The 25,512-nt window shown below is 40.1% G+C and overlaps 1 protein-coding gene across 1 annotated transcript in view; it reads left to right on the forward strand.

The window, feature by feature from the left end:
- Positions 1–5,279: 5,279 nt before the first annotated feature.
- Positions 5,280–25,512, forward strand: part of LOC124282561 (eukaryotic translation initiation factor 4E-like) — a 37,792-nt gene continuing 17,559 nt past the window's right edge. Inside the window, 6 exon segments of the mRNA XM_046718566.1 lie at positions 5,280–5,352; positions 8,226–8,431; positions 12,990–13,053; positions 23,658–23,771; positions 24,202–24,276; positions 24,278–24,342. Of these exon segments, the coding sequence (XP_046574522.1) occupies positions 5,323–5,352; positions 8,226–8,431; positions 12,990–13,053; positions 23,658–23,771; positions 24,202–24,276; positions 24,278–24,342 (554 nt within the window). The 5' untranslated portion in view covers positions 5,280–5,322.

A 25,512-nucleotide genomic window follows, 5' to 3' on the forward strand; every position in this document is an offset into this window, starting at 1 on the left:
AACTCGGTGAAAACAAACCTAAATACCATTTATCCTCAGACTGGCGGATGTTCCCGACAGGGCGCCGCCATTTTTAAAAATAAAAAAATCTGTTAGAATTAATGAGATTATAGTTTGTTCTCATCAAGTTAGATAATCAAGACTACTTTCTACTCGTAGTTAAATATGTATTGGAATCATAACCAAACGGATTTTGCATGACACAACTTATAACATAACGATTTCTTCCACGGAAGCGAGGTGGGGGTCGAAGTCACAATACTGCGCGATAAATTTCTTGCTACATTCCCATGGTCATTGTCCACTCACCAGTATGTAGATACTAGTCAATGTGCGTCTTTATAGTTGGTCTTATAATCCTAATTAGTTTATTATCATACTTGTATGCATTTTGGAACTAAGTAAAAAGCAGACGATCTGCTGATACTTATAGTGAATTTATAACAGAACTGTAATATCTAGACATTTTATAGTTTGCCAATGTGAATCATAATTCGCACACACACCCTAGTGCATGTTGTCTGACTCATTACACTTCACGGCGAAAACAATGATTCTGTTGAATGCTACGACAAATGAATAAAATCAAAATGCAAATATTAAAATTAAAACAGATTAAAGTAAAAGGAACAATATCAGGCCATTACCTTGTTTGAGGAATGTATCCATCAATATCCACAAAACTGTTCCAAATGATGTGTCTTTTAACAGTTTAATATACGAAAAAGTGATAAATCTTTTCAGGTATTGGTGTATAGTCTCATTGGTCACCCAAGATAGCACACCTGGCAACTAACTGCATAATGTCAGCCTTTCTTTAAAAACAGTAATTTAGTTAGCCAATAATGGGCAATCAATCAATGTATTGCCGGTGAATCCTTTGAAAGAAGGACGTTGTTTTTACGCAGACACCGACACGACAGAGTGTATTCAGTATAGATTAGTAAATCTACATACATAAACACTAGCTTTTGACAATTCCGCTGTGTAAGATAAAAGTAATTAATCAATCAGCGTGTTATCGGTTAATCCTTTGATCGATGTTTGTAATGTTGAATATTTACTCCAGACACAAGAAATGCCAAATGGGAACCTTTGTCGGGTAATCTAAGTGTGTTACCACTAATTATACCTGTTATAAATTCATTAACTGACCATCAAGTGAATGATGACAAATAACATGTGTAGGTTTATACCACCTGACACGGGTTACAACAAGGGAGTATTAATTGCTGTATTGCATGTGAAAACTTATGGGCCGACACTGTTTTGAGAATACAAACAGATTTTTACATGACATGATTAAATATCGAGGTAAAAAAACACAGAAATGGGATCAATTTGGATCAGTCATTATACAAATAGGGCCTAACGACACCAATCGATTTTGACAGAATCGTCTATGAAAACAAGTTGTAACTCGGAAACTAGGCAAAGCAGGAGACAAAACTAAATGACAGTAGATTGTGAGAACATATAGCTTTTATTTTCCACAACAATTGTCACGATTTCAGGTTTATACAAGCCTGTAAACAAGATAATTTACCCCCTAAAATGTAGATGAATTCTGCATCGGCCCTCAAAGCTATTCCTCATATGACGTCATAGAGGCGCGCCGCTCTGATTGGTTGAAATTTCGTTCGCGGGTGAGAATTGTGCACTGTTGTCAAAAAGGTCGATTTAAGTCAATTAAAGGTCGAAATGAGTAGTTTTAATGACGGGGTTTCATTTATAACGATGCCAGTTAGTGATTTATGTATTTGTACCCCCTAGGGTTTATGTGACCTTTAATGGAAACCATTTATTCAATTAATGTATTCTCCCATTTCATAATATATACCACCATGACACACTTATGTACGTAGTAATAATAGTACCCAGATAAGGTTAATGTGACTATCATATAGTCGTGCACAGGTGTGTAAATCAGGCCTACCAGTACAGTAAGAATTAACACACTGACACTCGTGTCTGGGTAAATAAATGACAAAGGACATAAAGCCAAATCTGCAGTCAATACAAACTGAATGTATTAATACAGGAATGACAAATTAGATCACAGTATACAGATAACTACATATTACAAGTGGGGTATGCAAGTGCAATATATAATGTGCACTAGTATATTTATTTTAACTTTCACATTGTTAATTACTTGCGTAGTCAATTAATCCGTCATTAACCTGCCAGAACAAAATATGCTGTTGAAATACAAACTTCCACATTATTTGTCATGCAAAAACAAGCATGAATTCTTTTTTATCTTAATTTGGAAACTAGAAGGGCCCTTGTTAGAGAACATGCCTTCCTTTCACTAATACATGTTAAGTACTACTGTGTACTTGTACTTCAATGTACTTTCACCGTACGCAGGTAGCCCTTGTGTCATACCTAACATAACGATCAAGATTCATTCAAATCCATCCTTAACTTTTTTAGATATTATTCATATTCTCCATTTATTTAACATTGCTATTATTTTCAAAGTACCTGTGTACATGTACTTTAACATAAACTCTTCAAAATAATAAATAAATAAAAAGAAACGCAAAATAAAAATTGAAAAAATGAAAGCTTGTATGCAAATGTCAAATTAAGCATGTTTTGAGGATTGAATATTGTTGTTGGTATGGTTTAGAAGAACATGCGTGAGCGAATACAGCCATAAACGATTTTGAATGGTTTTATCGATCATGATTGTCCTGATGAGCTTGACTGGTATGATACACAACCAAAAGCCGCAATCATTGCTTTTCGTGTGCAACCTATGACTATAAAAGACTCAAATGCATCTCGCACATTCATCCAAGACCCTTGCAAATACTGGATGAGAAAATGGGACGTCTCAACGGTGCCCGCCGAAATATTACAAGCTGGCGAATCCAAGAGTGTCGTGGCGAGGACCTTCAGCATTCATCCCAGCACAATAACTCGTTTGTGGGGTCGTTTTGTGTATTCCATTTCGACAAATGACCATCCAAGAGCAGGAACACCGTGAGTCACCACACATCCCAAGATCGGTACACCCGGGTAACCCACCTACGTGACTGCCATCGTTCCGCCCGGGACACAGCACAAGAACGGTTTGGAGCCCGGAGAATGTCCGACCAGTCAATCAGGAACCGTTTCCAAGAAGTAGGTATGCGTGTCAGATGTCCAGAAGTTGCCCCCTCTCTGACACGATTACATCAACGTCCGTGAGTCAGGTGGTGTAAGGCGGTGCAGCCATGGAACCTTGGAAACTGGAGGCAGTTCAGTGATGGTTCAGTGATGAATCGCGGTATCCCCTCAAGCGACGTGATGGAGGACAACGTGTCTACAGACAACGCTATGAATGTTTTGCATCCATCTGCATCAGGCAAGTGGACAGAATTGGTGCAGATGGTGTGATGATGTGGGGAGCCATCTCATACACCTGCTGATCGGAACTGTTGCTCGTCCAAGGCAATCTTACGGCCGCGAGATATACCGACCAGATTCTCTGTCCTCACGTGCATCGCCTTGTCGTCCGCCAAAGGGAGCTGTACCAACAGGACAACGCAGGACCTCACACAGCACATGCTACAGTGGACTAACTGGACAATAACAACATCGATGTCCTCCCCTGGCCCTCCAGATCCCCGGATCTGAAACCTATTGATTACCTGTGGGATCAGAGAGATAAACGTGTACGTCAACGTCGTAATCCGTCATTGAGGCTTTAACAGTAACTGTTGTTCAACATGCTGCAGGAGGAATGGAGAAGGATTCCACAACGAAACATCCAACAACTGATTCAATCTGTGTGAAGGAGGTGTCGTGCAGTTCTAGCAGTAAGAGGTGGCCATCCAAGGCAGTAACGTCAACATCACCTCGTGGACAGCAGTAATGACTATGATGACTATCATTCTTGCGAAATGTGCACGAGATACCAATGTATTGCTCTACATAATTTCAATGCTGTACCGTTTATTTTCGTTGATTTACATAATTGAATAAGACAAAAAAATTCAATGATATTTTGCTTTGCGTTTCTTTTTTTTGAAGAGTGTACTTTTTCAACATCTAATTGATTTGTCCTGGGGACAAACTCAAGAGATCCAGAAAGTTTCATTGAAATCCATCTAGTAGTATTTGATGAGTAAAGATGCTAACACATAAATACACACACACACACACACACAAACAAACAGGGTTGAATACATACCCTCTGCAACAAACCTTCAGTTTCAGAAGCAATTATGATCATATAGTGATTATTATGCATACATATATTATTGACATTCATGATATATAATGGTAGTTGTAAAACACACATCACAAGGTACATTTAGACATACCACATGCCTATGTTGTGATAGGTTTATAAACACATGTTTTTCTCACATTGGTGTTCCAGCTCGATTATGGGTACCAATGTACAGTTACGCTGAAGGGGTCGTTGTCGGCACGGGTACTACAGATATGTACCCCAGGTACGTTTCTGTATGCAGTTGAATGGGAACAACTACATCCTACAGTTTCGGTTTTAGATCACGGAATATGGACTCGTCCGGCTTTAAGGGTACCGGGTACGTTTCTGTATTTTGACTTTGTTTGGGGTACATATCTGTATACAGAAACGTACCTGGGGTACGTATAGATCTGTAGTACCTGTGCCGACAACGATCCCTTCAGCTTCAGTTACGCTGAAGGGATCGTTGTCGGCACAGGTACTACAGATATGTACCCCAGGTACGTTTCTGTATACAGACATGTACCCTTAACAAATTCAAACTACAAAAACGTACCCGGTACCCTAAACGACGGACGAGTCCATATTCCGCAACCCAATACCGAAACCGTATGTAGTTATTCCCGTTAAGCTGATTGTGAGTGGTGTACGTTATGCACCGCGAAATATTCGTTAATGTGTATGCTCTAATATAACGCAATCAAATGCATCTAATACAACAGTATGACAGTTTCGATCAAGAAAACTACACAATGCAAAATGGAATCTTCCTAGGGTACGTGTCTGTATTCTGATTTTGTTTAGGGTACATGTCGGTATACAGAAACGCACCTGCATGGGGTACATATCTGTAGTTACCCGTGCCGACAACGACCCCTTCAGCTTCAGTTAGCCCGGAATGACACTCATAATCATCAGAAAAAATGGAACCATGTTTTTTCTGAATCCATATGCAATACTGATCACAATTATCAGTGGCTCCAAAAATTAACATGCACTTCCCACTGAAAGCATTTTTGCTACATAAGCCCTGTAGCTTTTCTCGTTTCAGGCAAAGTGTGAGAGCCTCGTTTTCGCATACCGGTAGTACCATGTGACTGTATTACAACATGGCTTCCGAAAGAGACGAGTCGAGAGAGGTGATATTGAAGTTATTTAAAGTTGTTTTTGTTTTCTTATTGTTATTTTGACCGACCGTAGCTCCTTCATAATATCATCACTTTATTCTTACCGGTATATTAATGTCAGTTTTAAAGAAACCTTACATAACTGTGATCTTCTATTGCCGTCAGTATGTTCTGGACTACGAACAATGTTGTACCTGACGTCAAACCCATATGATTTAGATACACGTTTTATTTTAAATAACTCATTTAGATACTTTTGGGTGTCTGTCAGAGAGTTAACTGAAAGCGAGTAGAAATCATTAAAAAATACTTCGGAGTCACGAGTTCTACACCAGGGAACACGATATTGTCATTTATGTTCACATGCCACATATTCTGATACCTTGCATTTCAGTATCATGTGGGTAATGCTGGGTTATAAGCATGATAAATGTAGTTCTTTTCGAGCCAGATTCTTGTTTACAACCTTTCATGCGACATAGAAAGAAAACCCAATTAAAGGTGGTGTGAGAAAAGGCCAGCCTGCACTAGCCCTGGCTCAGCTACCCCCAGTGTAACATAATTCAAATAGCATAATTAGTCAGTTCTCTGACCCAGGATATGTTTAAGAGATTATCATGTAATCTTTCCTTCTCATTAAAGTGGTTGTTCATTCCCTTTTCTGTTCCAAATAAATGTTTAGTGAAAAGAGTCTAAGGATCACATTTACCCACTTGTTCATAGTTATTTGTAGGTTTAAATATATCTAGGTGTATAGAATTTATGACACTGGGGATATAAAAAAATAAAGCTGCACTCCTATCATCAGTGATCTTTATACCCAGTCTGTACACTTTAATTAGGACAAAGGTGAGGTGAGGTGAAATTGGGTTTTACGTCGTGCTTGAGAATATTTTGCTCATATGATGACGTGCATGCGTGTGTATGTGTATGTGCGGCTGCTTGTACTAGCCTAGACTTAAGCTGGTTTTATAGTGCTAGCTCACTGAGATACCATGCCGCAGTTAAGCATGAATACCCCCCTTTCCACATTATACTGACTCCGAGCCGACCAGTCCTTGTTGTACCCATTAATGCTGAACGCCAGACAGAGACCAACAAGTACCATATTTTAACGTCTTTTGGTATGACGCGACTGGGGATCGAACCCGCGACCTTCCGCTCTCCGGGTGGACGCTCTAACCACTACACCACGGAGGCGGTCTGTCTCTGATAAGAAGGCAAAATATGTCTGAAAGTGTCTGTCAGAAATGTACCATATTTTCACATGGGGCTCACATTCATGTGGACACTATTGAGTACAGTCCAAATGCTCTGAATTTATCAATGAATGTTTATAAATATAACTAGTTTGGTTAAAAAGTAGTACTTGTATAAATAACTTTATCTTAGAAATTTGGAGTTGTCCTAATGGAAAGCATACATTCATGCTGGAAATTCAGTACGGTTGATATGAATTGACACTTGCAGTACTACTTTTAAATTAACAAAATATTATATTCTTGGCATGCTACCTGACCTTACCTGGTGAGATTTTGTAAAATATCACTTGACATGATGATTTAAAAGTCAGTGGTATTTGTTTACTGAAGGCCAGACAATAATTCATGCGTATATTAGGAATGTCTCGTAAAATAGCCAGACATTGTAATCAGGTGTTCACACTCTTTCTCCCTGATCTATCATTGTCTCGTCACGCCGAAGACCCGGGTTCGATTCCCCACATGGGCACAATGTGTGAAGCCCACTTCTGGTATCCCCCGCAGTGATATTGCTGGAATATTGCTAAAAGCGGCGTAAAACTAAACTCAGTCAGTCAGGCAGTCTATCATTGTCTACAGATGATTTAGTTTGAAAATACTATTCATGGCCAATATCAAAATTTATTTACTTAATACGATGGTACCTCTGAGTAATAATTGTTCCAGGAGAGTTTGTGGTGAGTTGGTGTGATAGCTGAACTGTTTGTACTGTTTGGCCAAAATTAATATATAGAATATTGAATGAAATGAGTACAAATGTAAGTTCAGATGTACAAGGAACAGTTTTAGGACCAGATAAGCAGTGATTGGGTAGTAACAGGACTGACTTGCCCACTCCAATACAGATTTTTAGACATCTTGTTTCCATGTGCTTACAGTAACATCTATGAGTTGTGACACAAAATCAAAGCTCATTGTATGTGTATTATGTACACATTGGTAGTAAAACAGTAGTCAAAGACTGTAATCCAGAGTACACCTTTGTGGTATTTTCAGACAGTTTCATGGTCACAAGCTTTGTAAACTTAGTTTTATACTGAGATTCTCAGATTGTGTCAAGAAATTCACTAGATATAGAAATAATTGGCAAGTGACCTTGAAAACACATCAGGGGCGGAAATAACCCATTGCCCGGCATCCGAGTCCAGTGGGTTTTTTTGTCGGTCAAGCACATTTGTACACCACGCTGTACCGGTGTCCAGTTGACATTCCATTGTTTATTTAAAAAATCACAGAAAATCGGCCGGTATAGCAGGAATATTATCAGGGCAAGTGATTTTACATGTGCCACTGTACCGGCGTACACTAGCAATTTTAAAATATTTCACCCCTGCACATGTGCATCTGCTGTTCTTCGTAAGCAAGTATATAGTTTTGTTTGCTTGCTCTTGGTAGTTCACACTGGATAGCATGAAGGTCAAATAAATCATTCTTGTACTCATTAAGGTTAAAAAACAATACCAAGAACCAATTTTTACTTTTTAAGTCTAATGTGTGTGTAAAATTTAGGTGGAGTAGGCTATTATATCTTTCTCTTGAAATTTCAATTCTTATGGTTAAATATATACACATTTTCTACTTTTTAAGTTACTGTTGAATATGATGGATGATGTCTGTAATTAGCAGGGTGCAACTTCCCAATGTGAAGATGGAGAGAAGGATGGTAACAATGCAGTTGTGGATGATGCAGTTGCTTCTCCTGAGATGCTAATTAAGCATCCTTTGCAGAACAGATGGTCATTGTGGTTTTTCAAGAATGACAAGAATAGAGACTGGACAGAGAATCAGCGTTGCATCACCTCCTTTGATACAGTTGAGGACTTTTGGGGGTAAATATTGTTATGTGTATGATGTATACTTGAATGAGATGTATACTTATGTATGTTGATTAGTATTATTAGGTGCAGTTAGACTTGGCTTGAAGTAAGGGGAATTCAGATGAGTGAATTGCTTGTTACTTAATTGAGTGTAGAGCTTGTGAGTACAGTCATCCCTCACCATAACGCGGGTCTTGGGGTCCATGGATGACCCTCACGTTATGAGACACCCGCATTATACTAAACATGGAATAAAGGCCAAGTAAAATCATATTTTCCATGTGCATAGCACAACTGGTAAAAAAACCCTGTTATTCAACTAAGTCAGATATAGCAATCAGCTGTGTCCACATTTTAATCAAATCTACCGGTGATTCAGTTAAAAATGATGCGTAAATATAACTTTAACAAATTTCTATTCCATTATCAGAAGAATTTATATCTTAGGCAGTTATTTTAACAGAGATAATATACATTGCTATCGTATTAGTATAATGCATTTTGGCTATGTACATATTAAACATAATTATAAACACAAACTCAGCACTTTGGGTTACGTGGCTGGATACATTTTATGTATGAGACAGTTTGACTAATCACTGTTGACTTCCAGTACATGCCACATTGATCGTAAAAACTAAGTGCTGGCAATTAATTTATTAACTTTCGATGAGTCAATAACACAGATCTTGGGGTCCGTGGATGACTTGGCAGTTATCAGATCGTGATTGCTGATAATTATGTGAAATTGGTGCTGTCAGACCCTCATGAACAGGGTAAGCAGAAGTTGTAGATGTTTCTCAGATGTTTTCTAAAAGATCAAAGGCGCTGACAGTACTTTATCAGACGATACTGTATACTTTTTGTGTTACATCAAACTGTATTGACATCATTACACCATTTTAGTCTGCCCCATTTCATTTAGTCAATAACATGGGGTCTTGGAGTCCATGGGGGCTGTGGGGTAGCCTAATGGTTAAAGCGTTTGCTTGTCGTGCCGAAGACCTGGGTTTGATTCCCCACATGGTTACAATGTGTGAAGCCCTTTTCTGGTGTCCCCTGCTGTGATATTGCTGGAATATTGCTAAAAGTGGCATAAAACTAGACTCACTCAGTGGCATTAGCCAACTCTTTGAACGAGTCCCGCTCCCGTAAAACTAAACTCACTTACTCACTCACTCACTTGGGAGTCCATGGGTGACAAGGCGGTACTAAGGTCGTGATTGCTGAGAATAATGTGAAATTGGTGCTATCACAGTTTGAGCGAAAAGCGGATCCTCATGAACATGGTAGGCAGAAGTTGAATCTGTATACATGTTTATGTGAACAGTTTTAATGAATAAAAATGGGACTAAAATAAAACCAATGAAATGAAATCTGGGAGGATTGTTTTATTATGGGTTTTCTGAAACCACATGTTTAAGGATGGCGGTGTTTAATCGCACTTGCATGTCGATGTATGGCATGTTTTTTATGATAAAGTTGACTTTTATAAGTTAAAGTACTGTCGGAAATAGAAAAAAACTGTTTTTAGGCTGTTAATCTGTATCCCTAAAATTTACACAACTGCAGGTATCGTATATAATGAAGCTAAGACTAATTTCAAAATGGGCATTTAAAAAGTGTCTTTGTAATACAATATCATCATACTGTAATAAGGGATCTGAGCTTAGGTTGGCCAAGAGTGAAAGCTCTTTGTCTAATTGAAGAAATATCCATGCGAGTGGTTTTGTGTCAGTAGCATCAGTAAACAGTTACTGCACTGATGGTAATGCATATGTGTTCTCTTTATATTCATATAAGACATGATTATGAATCTTTTTGCTGTGATAATTGTTCTTGCTTACAACCATAAAACGTAAAAGGGATTAAAGAATGTGGAAACTGCAGATAATTGCAAGTGAAAATATACCTTAACCAAAGGTCAACCAATCTTCCTCAAATGAAGTCCTTTAAAGTTCTTTTGAAGTTGGAAGAACATAAAATATTGAAGAATCCTGCCAAGACACATCACAACTTCACCCATGATGAGACCAGGGTGCCGTTCCACTAACCGATCTTATCTAAGATCAATCTTAGCACGTTACGCCAATTTTACAATCATCTTAGCTAAAAGTTACACCCGTTCCACTAACCAATCTTAGGCCGATCGTAGCCGGTCCCGATCTTACGATCCGATCAAAGCTTAGATCGAGACTCTTTCGTGCGAGAGATACAGGAATGCAAGACACGAGTTATCTCCCTTTGCATAGTCTAGCAAATGATGGAAGTAGTTTACGAACCAACTGAGTGAGTGAGTGAGTTTAGATTTACGCCGCACTCAGCAACAGTCCAGCTATATGGCGGCGGTCTGTAAATAATCGAGTCTGGACCAGACAATCCAGTGATCAACAGCATGCGCATCGATCTGCGCAGTTGGGAACCGATGACATGTGTCAACCAAGTCAGCGAGCCTGACCACCCGATCCCGTTAGTGGCCTCTTACGACAGGCATGGGTTATTGAAGTTCAATATTCTAACCCGGGCCTTCATGGGTATTTTTCCAACCAAGTGTAAAAGTGGAGAAAAAACCTAGAGCAAAATATTAGGGTAGTGAGCACCTTGGTTTCAGGTGCAAGTGTGTGTGAACGCTGGGTATCAAGCATAATATAATAATAATACATGCATATTTATAGTGCGCCTATTCCACATCCTTGGGCATGCTCAAAGCTGTGTACAGATAATTTACGAGAATATTTACAGCCGAGATTATATGTAATATACTGAGAACAGGTTTTAAGTCTGGACTTTAAAAATGTCAATTGTGTCAGAGCTTTTAATATGTGCCTGAACCTTGTCAATCAGAATAAACAAGGCGTGGCGAGGCTATAACGTATGTGTAGAATCTGTCAGTGGTCTTGAATAACACGCGGCCTGCCTTTAGAATCCCCACCAAATATGCGCAGGTGAAATCAAACATATTTGTATCTGTTTGCTTCAGAACATTGTTCACTTCACGGCTGTCCCTATTCTTAACCATGGCGTTGCAATATTGTTGTACAAGTGTGTTATACCGACTTCGCTTCGGTTGTGTTCCCATGACGACAGTGGTCAGACTGGCCTGACATTTGTAAGGCTTCAGTGCAGTGTTTGTTTACATCACAGAAATATACAAATTCATTTCATGGGGGACTTTAGGGGACGCTCACGGTGAAATGCTCGCTCTTATTTTTCACATAGAATAGGAAAGCCACCATTTTGGTTTCTCTACGATTGATTTTAGCTATCCTAAGTTGGTCATGAGCAACTTAGACTTTGAATCTTAACTTTACGATTGACTTAGGTAAGATTGGTTAGTGGAACGGTATGCCGATCGTAACGTCACGCTAAGATTGGGATTTTAGGGGTTTACGATTGGCATAGGGCTAAGATCGGTTAGTGGAACGGCACCCAGAGTCATAGCAGAATTAAGGCACAATGAGACATCACTATTACTGAGTCTGATAAAGACGAAGCCGCTGTCATCCTGGACACTGACAAACTCATGCAGCTGCTCAACAAATCCCCAGAAGACCAAACCACATACAAAATGCTCCAAAAAGACCCCTCAGCGAAATCAGACTGCACAAGAAAACCCTCCAGGAACACCACAGTAGTAGGGAAATAAATAGCACTGTATTCAACAAACTGAACCCCATAAACTCTCAGCCCCCTTACACCAGAGCCACTGTCAAAATACACAAAGATCCAAAGTCAGAATAGTTGTATGTATGGCCTTGATGGTTGGAGTCTTTTGCTGTAGATTGCTTCTTTGAGTTTTCTGATTTTTAAGTCTTTGTGGTTGGTTGTTAGGACATACTGGATAAAGGGGTCAGTGTTTTCTCAGATACGATCTGAAAAAGTTTCCAAATTTCATCACTCCAGACGAGATGCAACCCCATAGTGTATTCTTGAAATTTGCAGATATTATCATTTTGTTTAATAACTGTTGCTAGAAATATCTCATCATGCATAGGTTTTTCAGAAACTTTCATAAACTGTTTAGAGACTTGAGAAGACACTTCAGAAACCTAGTGATAGCTTTGTCACTGTTGCTTTGTGTTGCCATTATACATACGTCTTGATAAACTTGTATCATGTCTGTTATGTGTTGATTCCCAAGTAGAAATTAAGAAGTTAAGCACTAATCAGTCCATAAAAGAACTACGTGTGAAACAAACAAACATCAAAGGATTGTAATGTAGTTTACAATGGTATTCAAAAAACACATTTCATAAATCAGTACAAAGGTATCACTATGGCAGTACACAATTGTGTGGCAGTACGATACAAGAGCAGTGATTATAGATAAAGACAATGACAGTAACAGTAATCCAGCTTGCAAATAGTCCTGGCATAGTATACAGATCACTCACTGCTGGTCTTCTGGTAACTTGCGATGTTATGTGAGTCACAGGAGCGTGCAAATACCTTGTTGTTAATGTGTCTACGCAATTTCCTGTGTGTTGTGTGGTGTATTGATACTAATTCAGGACGAATATCACATTGTGACAGAATATATTTATGTAGTGCCTCTCTTTCTCTTTTCTAGATTGTACAACCATGTACAGAAGGCCAGCAAGTTGCCTCCAGGCTGTGACTACTCCATGTTTAAGGTAATCACCGTTGACTTCAAGTACATGCCACATTGATCGCAAAAACAAAATTCATAAACTTCATTCTGGAACGTTTCTTTGATCCCAACCACAAAATCTTAGTTTTGTCAACATTTACCTTCTGTCTAGAGAATTGTTCTAATGTTTGCATTACAGCATAAAGACAACACTCAGTGCCATCAAGCATACACCTGGTATCATCAGCAAATTGTGCTAAGAGATATTCAATATTATCAGTTATTTCTGATCATATTACCCAGTATCTACACACATGATATGAAGAGGTATGGGGAGACAGGGTCTTCCTGCCGACAGCCCCTTGAAATTTTGAAGAAATCAGTGCCAAATCCATTTACCAGTATGCAAGTTTCAATGTCATTATAAAATGTTTTAACCCAATTTCAAATAGAACTTCCGAAATTAAAGAATTCAAGTGTTTTATCTAAGAATTTCAAGTCTACAGTATCGAAAGCCTTTTCAAAATCTATGGGTAATAGTAGTCCTAGTACCTGATAACTCTCTGTATAATCTATTAAGTCATAGACAAGTCTTGTAATTTCACCTATGTATCTTCCTGTCATAAATCCTTTTTGATCTTTGTTTATGATGCTGTCAAGAACAGTTTTTATTCTCTTGGAGATTGCCAAAGAACCAATATTTGTAGAAAATGGAAAGTAACAATATTGGTCTCCAGTTTTTGATATATTGTTTAGGCTTGTTTCCTTCTGGTATGCATGTAATCAAACCTCTTCTTAGTGATATTGGTAGCATGCCTTGCCTATATGACTCATTCAAACAACATACAAGATATTTGCCCAAATCTATCCTAAAGAATTTTCTGAATTCTGTTGTAAATCCATCAGGACCAGGGCTTTTTTCATTTTAAAGGGATTTAACAGGTAAAAGAACATTATTTTGTGTATGCTCCCCTTCAGCAGTTTTTGCCATTTCGTCTGATAGTTTATGAATTTCATATTCATTTTAAAGGTTACGCAGATCGACATCCGATACCTCATGTTTACGGTGTAATGTTTCATAAAATGACTTCGCTTCCTTTTCCATTTCCCGTTGGGTAGTAACTACATTTCCATTCTTGGTCTCAATACGCATAAAAGCCTTGTTGACGAAATTTCTTGCTTCAAGATTTAGGAAATATTTAGATGGCTTTTCACCACTTTCTCCCCATATTGCTCTAGATCTTATTATCATCCCCTTCGTAGCCCATTAGAGCACCCAAGATGTTAAATGAGAAGCTGGGCCAAATCATTGAACTGTAAAAGCTCAAAGTTCATCAGTCACAGATCAACAGCTAGGACTCGGGACAGAGACCCTGGGGAATGCCGAAAGAAGTACATTCCTGTGGGGATGGATTTCTGTCAGTCCTGTCAAAAGAAGAGGACACAGTGCACTGGGGAACCATCACACTAAACTCACTTTGGACGAGGCAGAAGAGGTACCAGAACAAGAAGTCATGCCGACTAAATTCTGACTCAACAGCAAATCATTTAGTTACTTTTGACACTATGGACCTGAACTTAATATGATTACTGATTTTGAACATTATGCCTACTCAAGGTCTATTGGGAAAATGTCTCGTGTCATATGCCCAGAACTGGAAGCAGATTCCATCTAGAAGGGAAAATAAGACTATAAGTCTTTTCTTGTCCCTATACCTAAAATCTTGGACATCGTTTTGCGTTTCAGGATGACAACATAAGAGCACATAGAGTTCATGTTCTTACTGAGTACCTCCATCAGAAGAACAGAACAACCTCATCATGGCCAGCATTCAGTCCCGACTCATCACCCATGATGTCCTTATATCCTTGGACAGCCTGTACATAACTGTCAACAATCTCCATCACCAGTTTCAATGAGCTTGGTGCTGCTCTGCAGGAGAAATTGGATGGAATGAGTTGACATTGGACATTTGATAAGGAGTGTGCCTTGTCAAATCCAGGATTGAGAATAGAGGCAGACTTTTTATGATGAATGGTGTGATGGACAGTAGGGTGCTTTGGCCAGTCATCTAACAAATCTATGGCTATTAGGCATTCAACGACAATTGTAAATATGTCGGTTAATATGTATCTCATGAAAGATGTAAATATCGATAGTTGTTAAACCTGTCCAATGAATTTCCCCTACCTTTTTTTAAATAGTATTTTCATGAGTTTCACTAGTGTTAAATATATGAGATCTGTATCACTTCTGGCTTTCATTCCATTTCAAGATGAAGTGATTATTGTTCCCCGCCGTTACAGGGAGCATTGTTTTCAGCAGCATCAGTACATGATATCTCATGAACTGTTGTAACCAATGTATTAACATTTGGTGACAGCCTACATCAAGGTCACCATAATACTTTGACCACTTTTCAAACGTGTAAATGCGATTTCTCGGAAAACATTGCGCCCAAGTTTAGACTCTGAGCTGCAGAATATATTGGCACTTCTTACAAATTTCATGTCAGGAATTAACATAACAAGTATCAGGGTAGGGTAGAGTAGGGTAATAGGTGGTTGGGTACCCGTGTGGAACATTTGGACCCGTCCAGCCCTAATACACACTGATACTGACAGTGGATATGAGCATCTGCATCTATACATTCAAATCTACTATATTCCTGAAATATCTTCAGAGTTAGGAGAAGATTCTGAGAAGTGACCATGACTAAAAACTACATCACACAAAATGTAATCTTCTACATGACCCAAAGATAAGAACTAGTAATATGTTATATTTCATTCTTCTTTAGTGGTGTTGGACATTGCCATGCTACTGGCAAACAGTTGTTTAAAGTGGCATTAAACCCACCTTGCTCACACACACATTGATTCTTTACACCATTACATCAAATTTGATATTCTAAATCTTTGCTTAATTTTTATTCTTACAGAGGCCCAGTTCCACACAAGTGCAATTCTCACATAACAGTTGCTTTTCAAATCTAATGAAAATGTATGTCGGGAACGTAACTTTGTGTCCTGGCTGTGACATAGTTTCCAAATATGAAATGCACTCATGTAGTCTCAATTGTGTGAAATCCTTTAGAGAGACTAGCTGCTTATCAATGCGAACAGAGACTTTACAGAAGTGATTGTCATTTGTTTACCCACTGTTACACATTCAGAGGAAATACAGTGCCATGGGTCTGTTAAATCTGTTAAGGACTAGCATGTGGTGTCCAGCATGACCATCATCACAAATGCAGCCACATTTGTTTTGAAGTGGAACATGTGTATTTGCAGGGGTAAACTTCATTGTTCTGTGTTTTTCTTTGTGATATTTTAAATTTTGATTGATATTTGACCTTTTCACAAGAAGCTGAAAGCTGAAAATTCATGTCTTCTTTTCTTAGGCCAGACCAATTTTATTTCTTGTTTTACGGGGTTTTGTCCTCAGAAAACCTAAAGGCAGGAGGGAAAAAAAATAAAAATAAAATCACCAGTCAAAGTAATATTCCTTCTAAATATTAAAAGTATTTTGCTTCTGGCAATTAATGAAGTATTTATGGGGCAAAAAAGAATTTCTTATAAGTTTACATTTTTGGCCAATAAAAACATAAGGATTTTATTTTTTGAGCAGGGAAAACTTTTTTCTTTTTTTTTTCTTATTCTTGGCGGATCAGTAAAACAAGAAATAAAATTGGTCTGGCCTAAAAGAAATGTGCAAATGCATAGTTAGTAATGGAGCTCATTACAGTGTTGCTTTTTGCAGTATTTTCTATTTTGACCTTTTTATTATGACTGTTCCTCACTTGTGTCAAACGTCATATTGGAGAGCCCTGTACTAGAGAAGCTGAACTTCATGATACCCAAGTGTTAAAGACATTCCATTTTCTGTGTCTGACTCAGTTTCCATGTTAAAAAGCTTCATTTTTCCTTATCCTGACTCATGCTCTTTTGCTTGTCTTCTTCTTCTTGCGAACACAGTGGAACACTTGTATCTCCTTATTTGAAGCTCCCTTCAAAATAAAATCTCTAATTGGTACTCACCACGAGTTGCTCCCCTTTGTTTCCCCTGGCGGGAAAGGCGTCGCCACCCTCTGGCCATGTGCTTCACTCTCTCCTTCTTCGCCCAGTGAGCAGGATGTGAGAACGCCTTGTGTCTCCTTACACACCATATCCTTTGATAATCTCTTAGTTTTTACCTCTCATAGGTTACTATAGAGGCATAGCTAGTATCCTTTACTATTTGTATTGATTAATTATCGTATTTCTACTGTTTATTCCGTGTATTAAGTGATTGTTCAGCTAGCTTTACGTTGATGAAAATCTGTGCGATTTGTAGATTACGTTTTTCTGCCTCCGATCCACATGTAATATGCCCTAGTTGTTCTACGCCGCCGTGTGCGTTTAATTCACGTTGCAGTTACTGCATTAATTTATCTCATTCTGCATTTAATAAATATCATCTTTAGCGTCTTAAGGCGTGCTGCAGATAGATCACGCAAACAAGGGCAAAACATGGCAGAGAGTCCAGATATTCCATCCAGTCAGCTGCTAGCGATCGACCCTCTCCGTCTGGTGTTCTGCTAGAGACCCATGCGGCAGAGGAACGTGGGACGCAGTCCGTTACCTCGAAGAAACGACCGGCCTCCCCAGACATCCCGTCATTGCAGACCAAGTCTAAGAGGGCCTCATCGTCGATCTCAACGCAGATTGAGGACACCCAGGGCAGCGCAGACTTCTAAAGGGAAATCTACGAAGACAGCAAGAACTTTCTCAGCCGAGATCGTTCCAGCAGCAGAATTGGGCCTCTACGATGATCAGCCGATAATCATCCCGACTTACGGCAGAAGAAGCGACCGGTGTCAGCGACTGTGACTTCTGCAGAGATCACCATGCAGCCTGATGCCTCTACACCGGCGTCAGGCGTCATTGATGTGAACCCCATCGCAGAAAAGACGCCGACGACTTCGTCTAGATCATCCCAGAAGACATGATGCGGCAGATTATGAACATCATGGAGGACCACTACAAACTGCGCGCAAGCAGGGTCCGAAGCCTTCAGCGAAGAAGGCTCCAACGTGAACAGCACCCCAGAGGCACCCCGTCAGCGTAGCAGCCAAGACGATGTCACCTTCGGCGAAGGAAGTCCCGCACCACCTTGACGAAGGACCTAGATGTACAGCCTTCGCGAAGGCGGGAGAGATCATCACCATCTTCGATTTCATCTCTAGATATGGACTCAGACCATCAGACATCACGGAGGCCTTCGCCGAAGGTCATATCATCGATCCCGGACCGGACGCCAAATGAAGCTTCGCGCGAAGGCATTAGCGAAGGACATATGATTCCAGATCCTCATCATCTAGAAGAACATCGAGACTGCCGAAGAGCTTCGGCGAAGCTATCAACATTCACCTCACAAGTCTCCGAGAAGATCATCCCATAGACGATCTCCACTTCGTTCATCACCAGGTCGATCACCCGTCAGATCTCCACATAGAGCGGCGCACAAGTCAACTAGATCGCCACAAACCTCATCAGATATACAGACAGCTACACGCAGTCGAAGAGCATCTACAATTTGTTAATGATGATGGTTTTGAGGGATGATGGAGGAATCATATTTTCTGATGCAGAGATCACGGTATTGGATGGTCAATAACCTAGATCTCACATCACCATCTAAAAGTGGCAATACAGCGCAGGCGTATTTGATGAAGGAAGATGATCCAGATGCAATCACTCTACCCCCGATCGACCCGATTGCGGCAGTGCCACAGAATCTAGATGCAGCTTTCCAGAAAGCTACGAAAGTTCAGATACCACATCTGCCCAACTTTCAAGCCAAGAAGTTCTCCACGCATAACATGGACTCCTTCTACAAGGCCCAGGACATCGATGAGAACTATAAGATCATCAGCGATGTAAAGAACAAGATTTACAAGATGGATGATCGCAAGTTGGCTCATATAGAAACCATGACGCAGACGTATGTTCTTTGGGTTAAATAGATCTAGGGCGATCAATGAGACTCTTATTACTAGATTCCGGGATTCCACGACGGAAGATGATAGAATGATTTATTCTGCCTTACTTATGCAAAAGAAAGATCAGCAGTTTTAAGCGGATCATCTTACATCTGTTTCAGCAGCACTGACCTTAGCTCGTCGTCAAGGCCTCCTCGCCTCCTGTAATTGGGGAGAACTTTACAGCCCCACTTTATACAGCCCGTGGTCGACAACATCCATCTTTGACGGAGAAATCGACAAAAGTCGCCAAGGAAGTCTCTAAGGATTCCAGGGAAGTCCTTATGATTAGATCGATGGACACACTAGCCAGCGTCATTCGTCCAGACTTCACAAAGATACTCAGGCAGATCTAAGTTCACGGGCCTACAAAGAGCAAGAGACAGGAAGATAGCCAGCTCTAGAGGTAAAGATTCTTTTAGGTTAAGCCCATATGGCAACTATAGAGGAGGATCAGGAAGAGGCAGGACACCCAGAGGTTCCCGCAATTATAGGCGCTGAAACACAGGTTAAGTAGCGACTGGAGTCTTCCACCCCAGCCGTTCCAGTACAGCCAGCTCAAGTGGGTGGGCGCCTCCAACTACACTGGGAAAACTGGGGAATATTGCAAGACCCTTACGTCTCCAACATTCTTCAACACGGATTCGTATCCCTCTACAGGCCAAGCCTCCGCTGACAATCAAACCCCCAAGTTCGATTTACAAAGCAACAACTACCAAAGATAAGAGAGGCTGTTTCATCACTCCTATCCAAACAGGCCATAGAAGTAATAGATCAAGCAAGCGTCGAACCAGGTTTCTACTCCCCAGTTTTCCTAGTTCCCAAGAAAAACTCCACGGAGAAATACAGACTCATCTACAACATGAGCTTTTCAACAAGAACTATCTACACAAACCACGAAGTTTCATGATACATTTACCTCAGTTACGCCAGATGATTAGATCCTATGGACTACATGGGCAGCATAGATCTACAGGATGCCTACCTGCACATCCCCATTCATCCCGATTCCAGGAAATACCTACGATTTACTCTAGAAGGGCTACATTACCAGTGGAAAGTACTCCCATTGAATATCATCAGCCCCTGGCTATTCACGAGGATAACGAAACCGATTATCAAATTTCTACATCGTCAAGGGCTACGCGAGTGTCGCTTTTACCTCGACGACGGGATACAAGTAGATCAAGATCCACTGCGTCTCAAACTACAGTTAAATTACATCATAAGGCTACTAACACAACTAGGTTGGTTAGTAAACTTACGCAAAAGTCGGACCTAGTACCATCGCAAGACCTGCAGTTCCTAGGTTTGATTCATCACAAATCGCAACCGTATTATGGTACCAGAAGACCGTTGGCTCAAGATACAGCAGACCATTCCACCAGCTCTACTCTCTCCGTTACCACTGCGACAATGGCAGAGCCTACTAGGTCTTCTCACATCAGCCCAAGACATGACTGTCACAGGCAGATTACAGTTCGTCCCCTACAGGTCCTCATCAACGCACATCTCAGCGATGTACAACCATTCAGTCTACGAAACATCTCAGACCGCATCTACTATGGTGGACCAAGAAATCGAATGTCTGCGAAGGGATTTGTTTAGCAGAGCAGGAATACAAAACCCATCTGTATGTAGGCGCGTCACTCCAAGGTTGGGGAGCTCATCTCACCAACCACACGATATCAGGGTTATGGAATCAGCAAGAATGCAAACTCCATATAAACAGTCTAGAAATGAAAGCTGTAATCAACGCCATTCTACATTGGAGCACATTTCTACAAAATGCGCGCCTAATGATCCATACAGACAATTCGACAGTGGCGTTCTACATAAACAAGCAAGGCCAAACGAGATCGATGAACCTTTTGAACCTAAGCTTTCAACTGTTCGATTTAATACAAGATCTAAATCTACATGTCAGAGCAGTGCACATTCCCGGAGCCAGAAATATACTAGCAGACGCTCTCTCTCGGCCTCATCTACCATCACCGACAGAGTGGATGATCAACAGGGAAATTTTTGCACAGATAATCAAGCAATTAGCAGCGCCGCTAATAGACCTATTCGCCACGCGATTCAACAATCAGCTACCGACATTCGTGTCACCAGTCCCAGACCCCCAAGCTTGGGCAAGCAACGGACTCTAAGTCTATCATGGGAAGGCCTCAATGCGTCGCAGCGTTTCGCCGCCAGCAATAATACCTCAAGTATTACAGAAAATCAGACAAACACAGAGCCTACAACTCACTTTGGTGCAGCCCTACTGGCCGGCCAGAACGTGGTTTCCCATACTAATTCAAGAAATCGGTCAACCAACACTGGAGCTACCCAAGCGGCAAAAACCTGTTAATTCATCCTCACACCAAACAAGTGCACGGAAACCCAGCAATGTTCCAACTACACGTATGGACTGTATACAAATGTGTTTAAACAAGAGAGGATATTCTGCCAGGGCGGCAAAAGCAGTCACGCTTGCCTTTACGTTACTCAACTCGTCGTGCTTGTACGACGACAAGTGGCACAGTTTCGAAAATTATGCAACAAAGAAAGGGTTTACAGCAAGAGAGGCTTCACAACCTCAAGTGGCAGACTATTTGTGTTACCTACGCCAAAACAAACATTTAAAAGGTTCAACGATATCAACATATCTTGCCGCAAGTTCTGTAATCACCATGAGAACGGGTGTCAAATTGACAAGATCTCCAGAGTTACTGGCCTTACTACGAGCTTTCCGATTGGAGGACCAAAAGCGGAAGTTCCACGCCCCAGCTTGGGATCTGAATGTAGTGTTACAACACCTCACGAGTGAGGTCTATGAACCTTTGGAATCGACAAACTTTGAATTTCTCTCACAGAAAACACTGTTTCTGCTATCGCTAGCCACAGCAGCAAGAATGTCTGAAATTCACGCTCTGGATTACGAGAGGATACAGTTTGATGACAATCATAACACAGCGCACCTCGGATTAAGATGGGATTTCATCGCAAAAAAATCAACTGCCAGGTCAACCAGACAGATTATTCCACATCCCGGCGCTATCCTCTATTCTCGGATCAGAAGATACACAAGACCTATCACTGTGTCCGGTAAGAGCGCTCAAAGTTTATTTACGACGATCCAAAACAAGGAGAAGATTTCTCAAACGTTTATTCATCCCCTTATCGCCTATGAATCAAACAGAAGTGTCACGGACCACAATATCTATTTGGATAAGGACTGTCATTCTCCGTGCCTACAAGGCAGCAGGCTTGGACCCACCAACAGCATCAAATCCACATGAGATCAGGGCACTGGCCTCTACCCTCGCCCTACACGGTAACTGTTCCTTGAACACGATTATGGAAGGATGCTATTGGAAATCTAACATGGTATTTGCTAATCACTACCTGAGAGACATCACTACAGAAGATGTCTCTGGCATTCACCATTTCGGACCACTGGTCCTCGCTCAGCAACTGACAGTCCCTCGTAGGCGTTAAAATATTATCCTCACAAGATTAATATGTATTTTATACATACTCATCTAGCTTATAACTCTACGGAGTTTTAGGGCTATGTATATATGTTCAGCTTAAGTATTCAACCTTAAGCATATACTTTGGTATAGTCAATTTCAGTGCCTCTATCAGAGTCACCTATATATATATATATAATTTATATGTATTGTTCAATATATTCATAATGTAATTCCCTTTAATGGCTTTATATAACCTATGGTTTTCTTTATACAGGAAACATCCTAAATCTAAGCCTTCATGAAGTTCCCGTAGGGGATATTACAGTATATCTATACAAAATCACTAATTATAAATCCAAAGTATTCTGTTACCCACCTCCGTTCCATTAGGATGCTACAAGCAAAGAGCATGAGTCAGGATAAGGAAAAATATGTAATTTTTAGAGTAAAATTGATATTTTATACTTATCCTGACTCATGAGGTTAGCCCTCCCATCCTCCCCACATAACACTTTGGATTTCCCTGTAAATTCAAGTGTTGGGCTCGCTAAATCAGGAGAGAGTGGAGCACATGGCCAGAGGGTGGCGACGCCTTTCCCGCCAGGGGAAATAAAGGGGAGCAACTCGTGGTGAGTACCAATTAGTGATTTTATTTTGAAGGGAGCTTCAAATAAGGAGATACAAGTGTTCCACTGTGTTCGCAAGAAGAAGAAGACAAGCAAAAGAGCATGAGTCAGGATAAGTATAAAATATCAATTTTACTCTAAAAATTACATTTTTGGTTGTCACATGAACTTATTTAGGACAAAACCTGATTTATTTTCAGCTAGTTGTGGGATAAGTTCTGGTGATGGCACAATATTTTAAATCCTCACATTTGCTTTTTTTACCATCACAAATTGTCTTAATTTAAAGATAACTTCATAGCATGTTTTTCCTTTTTGTGTCATCATATGTTGTGCAGTTGTTTTGTTTTAGTGTTTGTTATTAGTATTCATGCAGAAAATATTTGAATATCAATGGTGATAGCAACTTTGGTTAAGTGTCTGTCTTTGAGGTGAACCGTTTGCTATGTATCCGGCTGAGCTATAGTGCAATGGCACTGGTGTTAGATGATGGAACTACATGTGAAAACTGAGGTATGTCTCTTATATTAACAGGAAGGAATACAGCCGGCATGGGAAGATTCTCGCAATAAGAACGGTGGCCGCTGGCTCATTAGTCTCAACAAACAACAGAGGCATACAGATCTTGATAACTTTTGGCTTGAAACAGTAAGTTAATCAGTCACACCACTTGATACTAGCAAATTGTAGTCGTCATTGCAGAAAGTGAATGTTTTGATTTTATATTTACATTTTATGGTTAGATGTTTTAGACAGCCCATTTGTCATTATTGTTTCAAACAATTTTCCAATATATTGATACAATAGGATCTGTGTGGGATAATGTAGGTAAAACTGAACATGGATGTGTTTGTTGACTGAACATGAATTGACAAACAATATCATTTTAGAAAACAAGTGTGACTCGCACAGGTTAGTTTAAAAAAAAATCAAAATATAAGTTATTACCATTGCCAAGTCAACACATTTGGAATTTAGGAGATTTGGTTTGACTATTATTTTAAGAAATTCTTTTCTGCCTAAGACATTAAAAAATATAATTTCATGATAACTTGAAGCACTTGTTTCTTTTTTGCAGTTACTGTGTTTGATTGGGGAGGCCTTTGATGAACAAAGTGATGATGTATGTGGAGCAGTGGTTAACATTCGAGGCAAAGGGGGACAAGTTAGCATTATGGACAGTTGATGCTAATAGAGCAGAATCCAACACAAAGATTGGGTACTTCTACTTTATTATATCCATGTTATCTTAGCTGAAGTATCGTATAAGGTATCTCAAAGATTAGCATTTATTAATAATATTTTGTTATGCTGCCACTTCAAGGTTGCCTCAGGCACCACACTTGCTGTTAGACCATAATCATATCACAGTGTCTCCTTTATAACTGTGGCAAATGTCGACACATTGACTTTAACCTTTCACATGACTAGTTATTTTTCCTTATCCTGACTCATGATCTTTTGCTTATCCCCCCTTTCCCTTTCGAATGGTAGTGGAACACTTGAATCCCTTGAAGTTCCTGAAGCGGACGTATAACTACACTCACCCACGAGTTACCTCCCTTTGCCCTTTCCTGCTCAAACCAGTCATGTGACGTGCCCATACTTGTCACTCTCTCCCTTTTCGCTCAAGCGGATGGTTGGGCGAGCACTGGAGTCCCGTATACGGCATCATATCCTTTTTATTTAGGCCTATTCTTCAAAATTACGCTGTATATGGATTTGGCTATAACTACTATGTAGTATTTGTAAACATTTGTTAAAATTTATTGACTTTGAGTCATGTTTTCATCGTCATGTAACGTTGTATACATTTCATGAAATCCTGTGGTGTTTGCAGGCACAGGTTATCTGTGGCTGATTCTCACCCCCAATGTCCTTCGTGCATAAATGCATGTTCCTCCAGCTTGCGCTGTACTTATTGTATTGATTTATCAAATCTTCAATTTAATCAATATTTGTCATATATTTATAGACGTGCCATGGATCGGTGAGTCATCTCAAGTCACGATTGATAAAACTCCAGATCAGCCTCCAAACCGTATGCTGCTTGCTACAGCCGGAGTTCATAATACTGGTGCTATGTTTAGTACGTTACAGGGGCAGTCCGCTGGTAAGGGGGCCAGGAAGGTCATCCTCTTCTACAGCGCAGAAGATGTCTACTGTTACCAGATCGGAGGGCAAAGCTACGCGTGCTAGCTCATCTACGCATCAGAAATCCTTCAACGAAGAGATTGTACCTCCTCACAAACCCCCATTACTTCTACCTGAAGTATCTATGAGATCAGCGACTCAGTCGACCTTTACTACTACAAGATCGTCCCCTACTACAGTCTCAGCAGGACAGTTGTTCGACGTACTACCTCTTACTTCTTGGATTGAAGTTGAG

Source organism: Haliotis rubra, unplaced genomic scaffold, assembly GCF_003918875.1.
Source record: "Haliotis rubra isolate DU_JTF1 unplaced genomic scaffold, ASM391887v1 Scf30, whole genome shotgun sequence".
Classification (NCBI taxonomy): domain Eukaryota; kingdom Metazoa; phylum Mollusca; class Gastropoda; order Lepetellida; family Haliotidae; genus Haliotis; species Haliotis rubra.